The 14,947-nt window shown below is 34.2% G+C and overlaps 1 protein-coding gene across 2 annotated transcripts in view; it reads left to right on the top strand.

Annotated features, from left to right (window-relative positions):
* PTPRK (protein tyrosine phosphatase receptor type K) overlaps positions 1–14,947 on the top strand; it is a 569,144-nt gene that overhangs the window by 540,069 nt on the left and 14,128 nt on the right. For both annotated transcript variants that reach the window (XM_082669093.1, XM_082669092.1), the window contains 7 exons: positions 730–914; positions 2,629–2,716; positions 3,809–3,885; positions 6,581–6,617; positions 7,921–8,018; positions 8,433–8,549; positions 13,017–13,171. In XM_082669093.1, coding sequence (XP_082525219.1) covers positions 730–914; positions 2,629–2,716; positions 3,809–3,885; positions 6,581–6,617; positions 7,921–8,018; positions 8,433–8,549; positions 13,017–13,171 — 757 coding nt within the window. The remainder of the gene's footprint in view (positions 1–729; positions 915–2,628; positions 2,717–3,808; positions 3,886–6,580; positions 6,618–7,920; positions 8,019–8,432; positions 8,550–13,016; positions 13,172–14,947) is intronic.

Genomic DNA, 14,947 nt, shown 5'->3' with positions numbered 1-14,947 from the left:
TTCCAGAGGAAGTACCTCAATATTTTGCCCCAGAGACATACCCCCATTTCTTTTATACAGTAGCCAGAAAAGTCAAAATGTATCAGCAATAAAAACACAACAGTAATAATAAACCAAGGGAATGGAGATCAAGTATAAATGCACATGTAACCTGGCTAGCAGACGTAGTGGGCCCAGGGGCTGATTCTGTAGAATGTTCATGTTTCCCAGTCTGGGAGTGTATCGTGGTAAAAAGCCAGAGGTGGAAGGGCATAGTACGGCCGCAGGGCAAGAAGAGCAGCCCTGTGGGGATGGGTTGCCTAGAGGGAGGTTGGGATATGGGTGGGAAAGGATTTGTTCAATTTAATCAAGAATGAAAACACTCTCCAATTGGCAACTTGATCTTCTGGTCCCACTCTATACTGCTCTGACTGCAGGTACAAGAAAAAGGCAGAACTCAGCAAAATCTCCCACTTATAGTTTTTAAAAGTGGATCAGGTGTCTCCCTCTACATCTCACAGCATGTATTGTCTTACTGATAGACACATAATATACCCTGACCTCCTACCTTGAGCTGAAGTAAAAGGCTTTGTCTTTATAGGGGTGCTGCCCTAGGTCTATACTATATTTCTTTCCCTTCCTCCTACTATTAGAAAGATCATAAGATCTTAAAATCTTATTTGCATAGATATATATTAAACAAGGTAACTTTGTCTTTTTTTTAATCTTCTGGAATCTGAAAAATGGCAGATGAGAACCACAGTGCTACAGCAGAATCCAGTCGTCTTCTAGATGTACCTCGCTACCTGTGTGAGGGGACAGAATCCCCTTACCAGACGGGACAGCTGCACCCAGCTATCAGGGTAGCCGACTTACTGCAGCACATTAATCTCATGAAGACATCAGACAGCTACGGGTTCAAAGAGGAATATGAGGTGAAAGTTTCAATACTATATTGAATTTCATTTCTAACCATGATACCCAGCGCCATGTAACAGCTTTAACATAGCAAGCAGTGGAATACTCTGTCGACTGTCTAATCCTTTCTCTGTAAATGTACAATCAAGTGTACATATGAGGAGAGGGGGGTAGATGGATTGAAAGAAAAGGGTACTTCCTGGGGATATATCTGGGTCAAAATTCCTTTTAAGAAATAAAAAAATATTGGATCCCATAATTTATTTGACTGTTACTTAAAAACCACTTTGTTAGACTTTATATTTCCCCCGCTCAAAAATCCATAGCAAGATACCTTGAGTCCCATTGTATCATTGCAGGTTCTGCTATTTGAAAGACCTAAGCAGTGGATACTTTTCTGCCTCTTTGCTTGTTGACCCTCTGTTGAGAAATAAGATCTAGCTTTTTGCCCTAAATGTACTACTTGTCACTCTGAGTTTTGTTTTGAGGATTATAGGTTGAGGGGGGCTGGGAGGAAAAACAGAGCACGGAAAATCCAGACAACAAAAAGAAGCCCAAAAAAGGACATGGGAAATTCTTCTTTCATCCTTATTGCCCCTTGTTACTCAAACCAAAATACCAAGATTATACTACAAAAGAAGTGATTTAAACTAAACATCCCAATAAACATAGTATAGCAAAAAAGAAACAGTTCCTCTGACACTTTTCAATTACTGAGAAATATCAGTCTGGGGTGTACAAGAAAGTTCCTCCCCCACTGTACACACATATGTAAAGTAAAAGAGAACAAACAGTACTTTACTTTGAAAGACCACCTAAAATACATCTAACTTTGTAAGGAATCTTCTAAACATTACCTTTAATTTAAGATTACTTGTTATACCTTAGTTTAGGAATGAGTAAAATTATTTTTGAATTTTGAATGTTGATTTTAGATATATGCAGGAAACACTATGCTGTGTTAACAAAATAGTGCAAGGAATTACAATATTCTGCCAGAGCTGGGGTGTTTTTTGTTTGTTTGTTTGTTTTGTTGTTGTTGTTCATTACATGTATATTCCTGTGTACCTCGCTTCAAAGACCGTTGACTCTTTGAAGACCCCATTTCCTGTGTTGAGCAAAGTTTAAGTTTTTCTGCAAAAAGAAATCTATACCCATATTTTAAATTGCTGCATATGGTAATTAAACCAATCAACAATTTCATCTGTTCCAAGATTCTTGGAGATAGTGGCTCTTTTTAATTTCCATATGGTCTCTTGTAGAGACTCAGTCCTTTCCACGATCTTCAAAGAAACTGAAATGTGGTGTATTGCACACGATTTAGTGAATAATTATGGGAGAAAACAGGTTTTCTTTTTCCTGTTAGAAATGCTAAAGGAAGCATACTTTTGAAAGATGCTCATTAAAAGTAGTTTTGAAGCTATTGATGCTTCCTCTAGTTCCATCTCACAAAGTTATAGTGATCTTAAATTTGAAATACTTTCAAGGTCCTTTTTTCCCCCTAAAGTTGTTTCTTGTCCTTAATTTAAACTCAGTCCAATCCAAGATGAGCAAGTAGGAGTCCAACAAACAAGCTTTGAGGTCTGAAAATTGAACTTGTTTACTGCTGTAGTACTCCCTTCCTCCCAGAGAAGATGGCTTTTACTGTTTTGTCTTCAGAACAAACAGACCTGATTCAAGAAAAGGAATTAAATTCAGTGCGCTTGTTAATTTTGGTTTTTTTTTTTCTAGAGCTTCTTTGAAGGACAGTCAGCATCTTGGGATGTAGCTAAAAAAGATCAAAATAGAGCAAAAAACCGATATGGAAACATTATAGCGTGTAAGTTCTCTTACAATTCTTGGTGAATGTAAATACTGTGTGTAGAAGATAAAGAGTAATTTGCAATTCCTCCTTATATGGTTTTAAACTTTAAAAAAATCCCAGAGGGTGACACATCTGTTCATAAAATAATCCATTTAATATTAGAACAGCATTGGCTATTGGCAGGGATTCAGAAATTGTCACCATCCTCATTAATTAATTGACTCAGACTCTTCACCCTGTGGAGATAACGTGCCGCTTGATTTTATGTTTGTACATAAATATATGGGGGTGTCATTAACAGCTGAAAATATTAGAATAACAAATACGAAGGATTTTTTCAGTGATAAATTGCTGTAACTCTTCCACCAAACATATTCAAGGTGGGAGTGTTATTCTTTCCATATACCATATTTCCTTTCTTGGAGCCAGTGCCTGAACCCCAGGTGTTCCATGTTACTTATCATAAGGGACTTCCTCCTGATGAAGTCTTTACAATGTATTCATGAGATAAATAAATTGATTATCATATGAAACCAAAGGGGCAGTAAGAAAAGTAACAGATAGTTTAGCTTGTAACTAACTGCTGATTTACTTAGACCACTTTATTCTCAATTTAAATTATTTTACACTGTCTTTTGAATACATCAGAATTTAACCTTGACTCTCACAAAACAAGTTGAGAGCAGGGGTTCTAAATTCACTCCCTAGTTCTGTGGCTCATTTTCTGTAAAGTACGGGGAGAAAAGATCCCACCCATATAGAATCATGCCTAACAAGCAAAATTAGGAGTTAAGGCAAGTTCAGTTCTTTAGAAAAATTTATGACTCAAATGATAATTTATCAGACATTATCATGTCCCGTAAAAGCTTTCTGACTATAAATGTTAGTCATTGAAGCTTTATTAACAGAATATTATCATTGTAATAAGTAATGAGCTCATTAAAGTTCTTGCATTTCTTCAAATGACTGGTATCCAAGGAAATTTTGAAAGTATATTATGGATAATCAGCTGTTAACCACCGAATTATTTTAAGTCTCTACTAGGGTCATTGTCTCAGAACAGGGGGAAAATTTAATAGCTTTTATTTTATCCTTTAAAAAATTTAGATGATCATTCCAGAGTAATTTTGCAACCTGTTGAGGATGATCCTTCTTCAGATTACATTAATGCCAACTATATAGATGTAAGTATTTTTATCCTTCAGTATGCCCAACTTGTTGGCTTATATATGTAAATCTTTTTGCTTGTTATTACCTATAAAGTGATTGCTAGCTTTTTAAAATAAAGAACAAACTGTACACTTTTCCTTGTTCTACGTCCTAGTACTTACTGACGTTGTTGTGCTTTCTTTCACACCTGACTTTGGTTTGGGCTGTAGATTTGGCTGTACAGGGATGTAAGTACCACTATATGTAAATAACAGCACCCTATCATAAATATTTAATGTTAACTGCTCAATTACAGTTACTACTAATGCTCACTACTAGCTATCTCTGCATGCTTCCCCTAATTAGCCTCATACGGTGTACCTATGTTCATTTTTTTGTAACTCCTTTACATGTGTAAAGATCTACTTTACCTCTTTCCCTTTTCTATGTTTAGAAAAACAGGACCATTTTTAGCTTTTGACAATTTATTATGTACTCGAGTTTTATTTGTTGATGGTTTCTGTTTCTGGTTTTTATTCCTTACCCTTCCCCAAACATATGTGAGAAGCTGGATAGTATGATGTGTATTAGTGTTTCTGAAATTTTACTTTTTTACATTTGACTTCTGATGTTAAAACTGGGTAGGGAGACTATTTTGTGGTGTGTGGTATTGGTTTGTAAAGTATTGAAAATCCTTAGGCAAAATAATTACTAAACTGCATTTGTAAAATACGCATATCACACATATATATTGAATCATACAAATGAAAGTTTGTTTTGATCATACATTCTGCTGTTCAGTTTTGGTTGCAAACATATCTACATGTAAATTCTTTATTTAATGGAAAGTAATTATCAAATAAAATAAAATATTAAGGAGGCAATATATTACATTACATATAAGAAGGACAGGCTCTGTTCATACTTCCTGGTTCAAAATCACACTGGAAATTGTGAGAATGTTGATTCATCTCTCTGTGCCTCAGTTTCCTCATCTTTACAGTGGGGGTAATAATAATACCACTAACCTCATCATTTTGTTGTGAGAATTAAATGAAGTAATTCATGTTGAGCATTTAGCACAATGCCTAGCACATATTAAGCACTCATTAAACTTAAGCTATTTTTTAAAAAAAATAATCCAAACCTAGGTGTGCTGAAATTAATTAATTCTAAATATGCATTAATTGTGAGGCAAAAGGTAGAAATATCAAGTATTGCAGCATATATGATACATTTTTAGATATATAAAAGATACGAAAATGAGGACCCAACTTTTTCTAATTTCTATAAATAGGAAATAATTTTTATCACATTTATTAAGCTCATGTTTTACTGTTATTTTGTGAATTGTCATTATTTATATATTTGATGAATGAATTTTATTAAGTATAGTCTCTGAGTATATTGGTTAAATTTCTGCTCATCATTTTACTCTCATTCAATATTTCAAATTTATCAGACATCTCAACATGGAAAACTAAACTTAACAGTCTACTCTCTAGAGTAAATATATCAGCAGTCCTCTGACAAATTTATACTTGTTCTTACCTATTTAGTTTAACCTTGGTTTTCTGCCAAGACCCTGGCAGGACATTTGGTCCTATCCAAAATGTCCATGGAGACCTTTGGTCCACGCCAAAAGTTCTTGATATTTGGTGCCATCCGAAACCATTTGGCATGGACCTAGTAAGCTCATGCACATTTTAGATGGAACCAAATTTTAAGGGCCTTTCAGCATAGACTAAGTGTCTTATGGACATTTTGGACACAACCAAGGGATCCTGTAAATATCAAGAACCTTGACGTGGACCAAATGTCTTATGGATATTTTGGTTAGGACCAGATGGTCTGCTAACTCAGGCTTTTACTAAGGCCCTTTGCTCAAGACACAACAAAGTCAAAGCTTAACCTTATTATACCATTAACATTTTTGCTATTCATGGTCTTTTGGAATTCAAACCAGTTGAAAGCAGCTAACAACTTATCCCTTATCTGGAATAATTTCTTTATTGAAACAATATTAAGTGCTTAACCACATAGAACTCAAGGCACACTAAAAAAAGAAAGAAAAAAATACTAAACCTTTTGTTCAGGATAAGATGCATTTTTTAAAAGATTTCTTTCCCTATATATGTGTGTACCTATAATTATGTGTGTGTAAATTAATATTATCAGCACACACAAAATAGTTTTGGCAGATTCCTGAACATATTATAGAACAGAAATATTCTCTAAAAAATCTCAGCAGGACTTTGACTTGATGCACGCATGCATTGTCCAGCTCTAACATTGGAATGTTCTGTTATTTTTTTATGGTTCTAATATGTCGTTGTCTATTTGTAATGCAGTGTGTTGTACTTTTGGATGATAAAATAAGAATTAATATTTTTGAACACAGTTTTGCCAGGAATGAATGACTAAAGATTAACATGAAGGCATAAACATTTTAGTGAAACCAAACAAAATCTATGAAGTTATTTCCTAGCAAACAAAACTCAATTATGTAATATATATTTTAATCAGAGCCCTTAAAATATTTAATTTTTGCTTTATTTTTACCTTTCAGATAACCTAGGTTTGAGAAGTGAACTATGAGTTCACTACTCATTTCTGGACTTTTTACTGTAACTTAATCTTAACAGGTGGTTGTCTTCATCTTTTTATGCCTTCATTCATTTATTTCTGATGCTGATATAAAATGATGACCAATTTGTGCTCCTATTTTAGGGCTACCAGAGACCAAGCCACTACATTGCAACTCAAGGTAAAACTTTGCCTTTTTAAATGTAATAGAGTAACCAAACTTGCTTAAATCATCCATGTGATTTTTTTTGTAATTTTATCTGAATTAACTGAAAAAAAAAGATCAGATTTTCTGCTTAACACTGCTTTTTATTCATTTGTATAATACAAATTGTTTTCTCTGTTTAAAATGTATATAAATTAAACCTTGATTTATTTTTTTAATTAAAAGTAAACGAGAAGCTGCTGGTAGTTTTGAGATTTGGTTCTTAGTATCCTGATGTCCCAGAGCACTAGTCAACAGGGATGGGCAGAGAAATTACTTATTTTTTGATGAAAGCAAGTTAGATCTCATCTTGTGTAAGGTGCCTGTTTTCTTGCAACAGAGTCTGTCGGCCTGGCACGTAATAGTACCCAAGACCAAAACTGCTAATGAAATACTGGACTTTCTTGCAACAATTGTTTTAAAGTCAAGACTAAGACAAAACAAAGGGCTAAAGGGAACTTAGTCGAGTTCATTCTTCGTGGAAAATAAGAAGACAGTAAAGAAATCTTGTTATAGTGGCACACTGGGAAATAAAAGTATACTAACAGTAACACCAAAACTACTCTAGTTATCTCCCCAAACTGACCACTGACCATCAGAAGAGAAACCTGCACATCTTATTTTATAAAAGAGGAAAGTAAAACAAAAGTTAATTTGCTCTTTTGACAGCGGTCATTTTCTAAGTGTTTTTCACATATCTTTGGTGTAATTGAGTTTAATTATAAACTCTTTAAAGTTAGAAAGATCACCATGGTGAATAATATTCTGGTTTCATGGTATAGGGTAGAGTAGAGCCCAGTAGCTGCTTTTGCAGTTCAGAGATGATACTGTAAGATTAGAATGTGTCCTTATATGTATGATAGTTCTTCATTAACCCCTAAACATGCACTGTTTATAAATGATGTGTGTATATTTAATTGGTAATATGTGCTGTTTGGTTGATGGTGGTGTAAGACTTCCTATTTTGACATGTACATGAAGATGCATTAAAGTAACTTAGAGGTAGATATAAGTACCCTAAAAACTAGTGATTTCTTCTTCTGAATTTGGAAACATAGAAGGCAAACTGAAACAAACAAACTTGTACATGCCTATGTTTTTGCCTTTAGTGTGAATTTAGATATGAACTGAATTTAAGTACTTTCAGTGACATTTTGTGTTACACCTTTAATTTTTCTTCTTTGGGTCATTTAGTTTATATTGCTTTTTATCTTGTCTAAACTTCTTAATAACTACAAAATTTCTCTGATAACATAATATTCAAATTAATTTTTTATAGGCCCAGTTCATGAAACAGTATATGATTTCTGGAGAATGATCTGGCAAGAGCAGTCCGCCTGCATTGTGATGGTTACAAATTTAGTTGAAGTTGGCCGGGTAAGAGGCACAAAAAAATCTGTGTGTCACAGAATATGACTGTAAGTTGAATAGCAAAACATAACACACTTAAAATAGAATATCATTCAATTGTTTGAAAAAAAATTCTTAGGCATACCATTTCAAGTGAATGCTCCTAAGTGAGTCTTTGATTGCTGAGAAATTATTTCTTATTTAATAAATAAAATAAGCTTTGATTTTATACTAGAATCTAATTGCATTATCAGGCTTGTATGTTTTTATGAAACTGCACAAAATCTTTCTATTTATTGTGTAACAGATTATTTTATCTCATTTGTAGATTTTTACACTGTCTTTTAATTGTGACCTGAAGAGTTATCACTGAAATTAAATCATCTTGGTTAATGGGTATTATATACTCAGGTTCACCTATATATACTTTTTGTTGTTTAGGTTAAGTGCTATAAGTATTGGCCTGATGATACTGAAGTTTATGGTGACTTCAAAGTAACTTGTGTAGAAATGGAACCACTTGCTGAATATGTAGTCAGGACATTCACCCTGGAAAGGGTAAGTACCCTAAAGTTCTACAAAAATATGTATATTGAAGCTTTTTTTTTCTCTTAAAATCCATGTTAAGATTTGTCTTGATGATGCTATCAAATCTATTCATTCACTCATTCCACAGATATTTATTTGAGAGCATAACATGTGCCGGGATGTTTCTAAATCTTGGGACACATATTAAATCCCTGCTCTTGTGGAGCTTATAGTCTGTTGAGGGGAGAAAGACATTAAAAATTAACAAACAAATACACCATATATTTTGAAAAGTACCATGGAGAAAAATAATGTTGGGAATGGAAGTAGGGAAAATTGCTGAGGTAGAGGAAGGAATGGCCTACAGTTTTAACAGAATGATCAGGAAAGGAGTTGTTGAGAAAGTAACGTAAGTAAAGGCTTGAAGGAAATGAGGGAGTGAGTGATACAACTATTATATATCCCAGGGAAGTTGTCCCAGGCAGAATATTCCTGATGGAGGCAAGAGTCATTTCAGAGACCTAAAGGCATGATATTCCTGACATCATGAGAAACAGCCAGGAATCTAGGGTATTCAGAGATAGGTAAGTGAAGGGGAAAGAAATACGAGATAAAGTCAGAGAAATAACAGAGCCAGATAAGTGAGCCCTTATGAGCTACTATGATGATTTTAGTTTGTATTAAAGGTAAAAGTAGGCAGCCATTGGAGGGTTCAAGCCCAGGAGTAACATGATCTGACTTTTTTTTAACAGGATCAGAAAGACTGAAGCAGAGTGGGCAGTGTAAGTAGACTGAAGTAAGACGTAGGAGCAATAACATACATTGTTGCAGAAAAGTTTAATAAATTTGACCACACAAAAGTGTAAAATTATCTGTATCAAAAAATTTTAAATTAAAAGATGTACACGCAACAAAACAAATCTGTGATTATTTAATATTCTTAATTCATAGCATTAATATAAATAGAAAGGAAACAATAGAATCCCCCCCCAAAAAAGGAACGGCTAAGCTGCCTATTGAAAATGTTTAACTTCATGCTATACCATTTTGTACTTTCAAATCAGCCAGACCTTTTTAAAAAAGAATTATAATCCTCATTGATTTTAAGGATATGGTGAGACAGATATTTTCATATGTAGCTGATCGTACTTAAATTGACATAAACCCTCTGTAAATCAGTAAAGCAGTGTATCTACAGAACTTTAAAATATTGATGTCCTTTGACCAAGAAACTTACCTTCTATAAATCTATCCTGAAAAATTTATTAAAAATACAATGACTCATATATAGTCATAGAAAATTATAGATAACCATAACTGTCCACAATAGATAGTTAAATTATACATCTATGATCTGGAAATACCACTCTTTGCAAATGATATTTATAAGTAATTTTACCATCATAAAAAATAATTAGGGGAAATATTAAATGGAAAGTACCATCATACAGAACAACATGATTATGATGATCACAACTATAAAGTATGTATGAAAATTTCTTAGACAAATCAAGTAGAAAAAAATAAGCAAAGATGTAGGAGATTTCAAGAAAAGAACCATCAAGCATGATTTAATGAATAGCTAGATCCCATTATTATGGAAAGAGAGAATTTGGAGTATACATTCTTCTTGTAAGTTCATTAAAGTTTTATAAAAAAATCAATCATGTACTTAGTTATAAAGGAAATCTGAATGTATAACGAAAATTCAAGACATTTCCAAAACCAATGGAAAATAAAAAACAAATTACTGACCAATGATCCCCCAGATTAGGCTCAGAAATCACCAAAGCCTCTTTTGAATAATCTTTGAACTATAGCCTTAAAACTAAAATTATATTGTAAAGATAAACAATTTCATGTCAAAATTTCCCACAAGTTATCTTATGAGAAAAATATATACTCAAAAATGATTTCTATTTTGAAAGGCAGTCTAAAATCTTGTGAAAATTCATAAAATTAGAAAATCAGGGAAAAAAAGTCAATAAAACAAAGGAAAAATTAAATATAAAACCAAAACACAAACAAAAAAGAATAAATTTAATCAAAGAGCTATTGCCTTGAAAAGAGGAATAAAGTAACTAAACCACTTGTCAATTCCAAATGAAGAACAATCAAAACAAAATATGCAACATTAGATAACACAAAAGGTATATAACTACAGTTACAGTGCTATTAGGAAAATTATAAAAAATAGGACGTGTGAACTTGGAGACAGATTTTAGTCTAGGTACACTGATATTCTAGCAAATAATAATTTCCAAAAATTGACTCAAAGAGAGTTAGGAATCTGAACAGATAGTAAAAGAAAATAGAATGAGTGTTAAAATTTGCCATTAAAATTGTATTATGGTTTCGTAATTGAGGTTTCTTTAACCTTTAAAGAATAACTAATGAATAGCTAATGCCTAAGTTAATCAAACTATTTAGGCCATAGAAAATCATTAAAACCAACTAAATGTATTTTAAAAGCTAGCATAACTGTGATAACAGAACCACATAGAAATAGGACTCTCTCAAGCTCTTCTCTCTGTCTCTCTCTTTTTCAGTCTCTCTCTCCCTTTCTCAAGTATGTACACACACATACATTACAGACCAACTTCATTCAAGAACATGCTGAAAATTTGAATCCAGCAGTGAATTAAGAAAAGATCGCAACACGATCTTTCATGATTGTTTTTTAAGAATACAAGGATTTTACAACTGTGGTAGGAAATCTAGCAGGATATTTCATTATTTTAGTGCATTACAGGAGCAAAACCATGGGATTTTATTAATAGATATTGTAATGCACTTAATTTTATTTAAAAGACATTTATAGGCATACTCTAATTATATTAGAAAAATAAGGAGACTTGCTAACATTGTTAACATTGTAACATTATTGGGGTTTTATTTTTATTTTATTTTCTTGTTATTTAGAAAAAACACTGAAAAAGAGTGATTTTTTTTTACATCACATATTTGAAAATTACTCAGGAATATTTAAGTAAAATGAACAATAAGGGAACATGCATTGCCAGATATTAAAATTTTCTAAAAAGAGCGAGGTCCTTACAGCAACTCCAGCAAAAGGATCAATGCAGAGGAGATGAAGTGATTGTCTAAAGTCAGATCTTTGAATAATTTATGGCCTTCCTCACTGGAGCTGACTTGAAAAGTAGTTAAGAAAGTGATTTTATTTGCACAATTCCATGGTGATGTTTTTCATTGTCACTCTTATACTTATTTGTTGAGCCCTGCTTTGTGTATGGTATTGTACTAGGAACGGGAAAGAAAAAGAATTATAAGATATGATCACTGGCTTCCAAGGTTTGGGTGGTATTAGTCTGTTTAAGATGGAATCTAGGGCTTCCCTGGTGGCGCAGTGGTTGAGAGTCCGCCTGCCGATGCAGGTAACACGGGTTCGTGCCCCGGTCCGGAAGGAACCCACATGCCGCGGAGCGGCTGGGCCCGTGAGCCATGGCCGCTGAGCCTGAGCGTCCGGAGCCTGTGCTCCGCAATGGGAGAGGCCACAACAGTGAGAGGCCCGTGTACCGCAAAAAAAAAAAAAAAAAAGATGGAATCTAAAGATAAACTTTCTCAATTTAGTTCATTTATTTCATGCAATTTTCCCACCTTTTCTGAGGAACAAGTGAAACTGAGATTCACAGATCTCACAGTAGAGTTGGAAATATATGGATCATAGTGGGGTTTGGGGGGCTACAAATGTGGATTCTAAAAAATAAATTATGCAGCATTTCATCTATATTCTCCAAGCACTGCTACTACAATGTACAGGCTTCTTTTAACAAAAAGGAAGGGGGAAAAAAGAAAAGGAAGGGAAGAGCTTTGAAATGTGCATTGAAAGGGTTCTCTTAAGTTAACCCAACAGGAGAGAGACATGACGATGGATGCTTTGCTTCTTTCATTTTGTATTTTTGTTGCCATAAGTAATCCTCTGTGTGCTGAATTCTTTCACAGAGTTTAGAAAAATAGTCTGCCCAAAGAACAGTTTAGCTGTCTGTATATTTTTACAAACCAATCTAGAGTAGTACTGTTCTGGAAAATCCCTACATGCTATACATCAAAACTATTTTCAACATGGATAAGCAAGGCATCAGAATCTCTTTGTGAGGTGAGAAGTAGAAAGTTGCTTTTATACACCACTTGAGAACTCAGTGCATTGGGTCAATAGGGCAGCGTTTTAACTTCCCATTTCTTCCTTTTCCCCTAATCATTTTATGTGTTGTCATTCCAAGTAAGGAACAGACTGTCAAGGTAAATACAATTTACCCAGACTTATAGAACTGAGCAAGACTTCTAATTTTCTTTCTTTGGCAGTTGTCTGACAATAAAGGTAAGCTCCTAGGCCATGTCCGCATCCTTTTTCAGAAAAAGCATGGTCTTTGATAAATTTCTGATTTTTTTCATTGTCAATCAGGTCTAGTACTCGTGGTTGTCTTTAATGGCTCTATTTTGGTCCTTTTGAAAACACTTCTTTACATGTTTGCACAGAGGGGATACAGTGAGATGCGTGAAGTTAAACAGTTCCATTTCACCGGCTGGCCTGACCATGGAGTACCCTACCATGCTACAGGCCTTCTTTCCTTTATCCGGCGGGTCAAGTTCTCCAACCCTCCCAGCGCTGGCCCCATCGTTGTGCATTGCAGGTAAGTGGTAGTCCACATGGCATTGACTGTGTGCAGTCAGCTTTTTAAAAATATCCAGACAAGGCTTGTAAGCACAAAAACTAATGCATACTGACAACAGGCGTCCCCACCCCCTGGGCCGGTAGGGCAAGAGGTGGGGGGGGGGAGAGAGAGAGAGAGAGAGAGAGAGAGAGAGAGAGAGAGAGAGAAGTGAGCGAAGCTTCATCTCCCACTCCCCAGCGCTCCCGAGCGCTGGCGTTACTGCCTGATCCATTCCCCTACCCACCCCGCCGGGGGCTGTGGAAAAATTGTCTTCCACAAAACCGGTCTCTAGTGCCAAAAAGGTTGGGGACCGCTGGCTTACAAGGTTTCAGCTTTCATGTATTACAGATAAGGTAAAACAGTAATAAAATAAAAGTTAACTCTAAGGAAGATATAAAATAGAAACTTCAGAAATAAATATATTCATCGTAATGTGTGTAGTACTGTCTATAATTGCGAGTGTAGAAACTCTGCCTTTTAGTGGCAACATCTGTGTGTGCAGATGTGTTGTGGTTTGTTTTTTTTTTTAGATCACTTTTGCAAATCCCATATTATATTTTGGAATGGTAGGTAAAGATAGAGATTTCTTGCCTATCTAGTAAATTCCCAATAGAATCCCAGCTTTTAAAACTAAATTTGGTAAAAATAAAATACAATGTGTGTGTGGAGGGGGGAAGATAATAATTCCATCATTGCTAAAAGTTTTCTCATACCCTATCCAGTTTATTGTCCTTCCCACACAGAGGCAACCATTATTCTGATTTCTATCACCACAGATTTTCTTTGCCAGGCCTTGAACTTCACATATATAGAATCATACTTATGTCTTCTTTGCGTCTGACTTCTTTTGATCAACTTAATGTTTTGGAGATTCATCCAGTGTGTTGCTTTTATCAGTAGTTTATTTCCTTTTACTGCTAAATAATATTCTATTTTATGACATATATCACAATTTGTTTATCCATTTTCCTGTTGATGAATATTGGCTTTGGTGCCAATTTTTGGTTAGTATGAATAAAGCTTCTAAGAATAAAAAAAAACTAAATTTGAGGCATACAAAGTTATTAAATGGTTTAAATTGCAAGAATTTGTGCTGTAAAACAGCTACCTAAGAATTTTCTTTTTTAAAAGCCATCCATCAGAGAACCTTGAAGACTACATCAGTAAAATCCAGCAAATATATGCCAGAAAAATCTGATTATCCAGACTTTCTTCTGATTAGAAACTTCTCTTAAAACAAGCATTCAGAGACACTAAAAGCAAATTACATGGCCTCATTTTGAGATATGAACAGAAAAATATGTACTGAATCTGAAAAGCTTTTCCTAAATGCTGCACACTATTCTCAAATACTGTCCCTTCCAAGCTACATAATAGATTGTGCTTAAGCATTTTTTTTCTTTCTGAAAATCCAGACTATTCAGTATTTAAATGACCATGTATAAAAGGGGGAAAATAAAGCACAAAGAATACAATAAAAGTAAGGCGTCCCATTAGGATCAGATACTGTGTACCTTGCAAAAAAAAATCTGTTCAATCCTCCTCAAGAAATCTGATATACTCTTCAATTACTTTCTTGTCTCAAACCCTGGGAACAGTGATTGAGAAGATGGTAGGCAAAAAAAAGAAATAGAGATAGCCACAATACCTTTTACTTAAATTTCTTAAATAACAGTAAGTTTAAGAGAAATGACCAAATCTGGACAACAAAGAAATAATGTTAATAGTCTATCTATGCATTTAGAAAATGAGATA

Source organism: Grampus griseus, assembly GCF_964374135.1.
Source record: "Grampus griseus genome assembly, chromosome: 13".
Taxonomy (NCBI): domain Eukaryota; kingdom Metazoa; phylum Chordata; class Mammalia; order Artiodactyla; family Delphinidae; genus Grampus; species Grampus griseus.
Note: the sequence above shows the minus strand (reverse complement) of the source record. Positions and strands in the feature narration are given on the sequence as shown.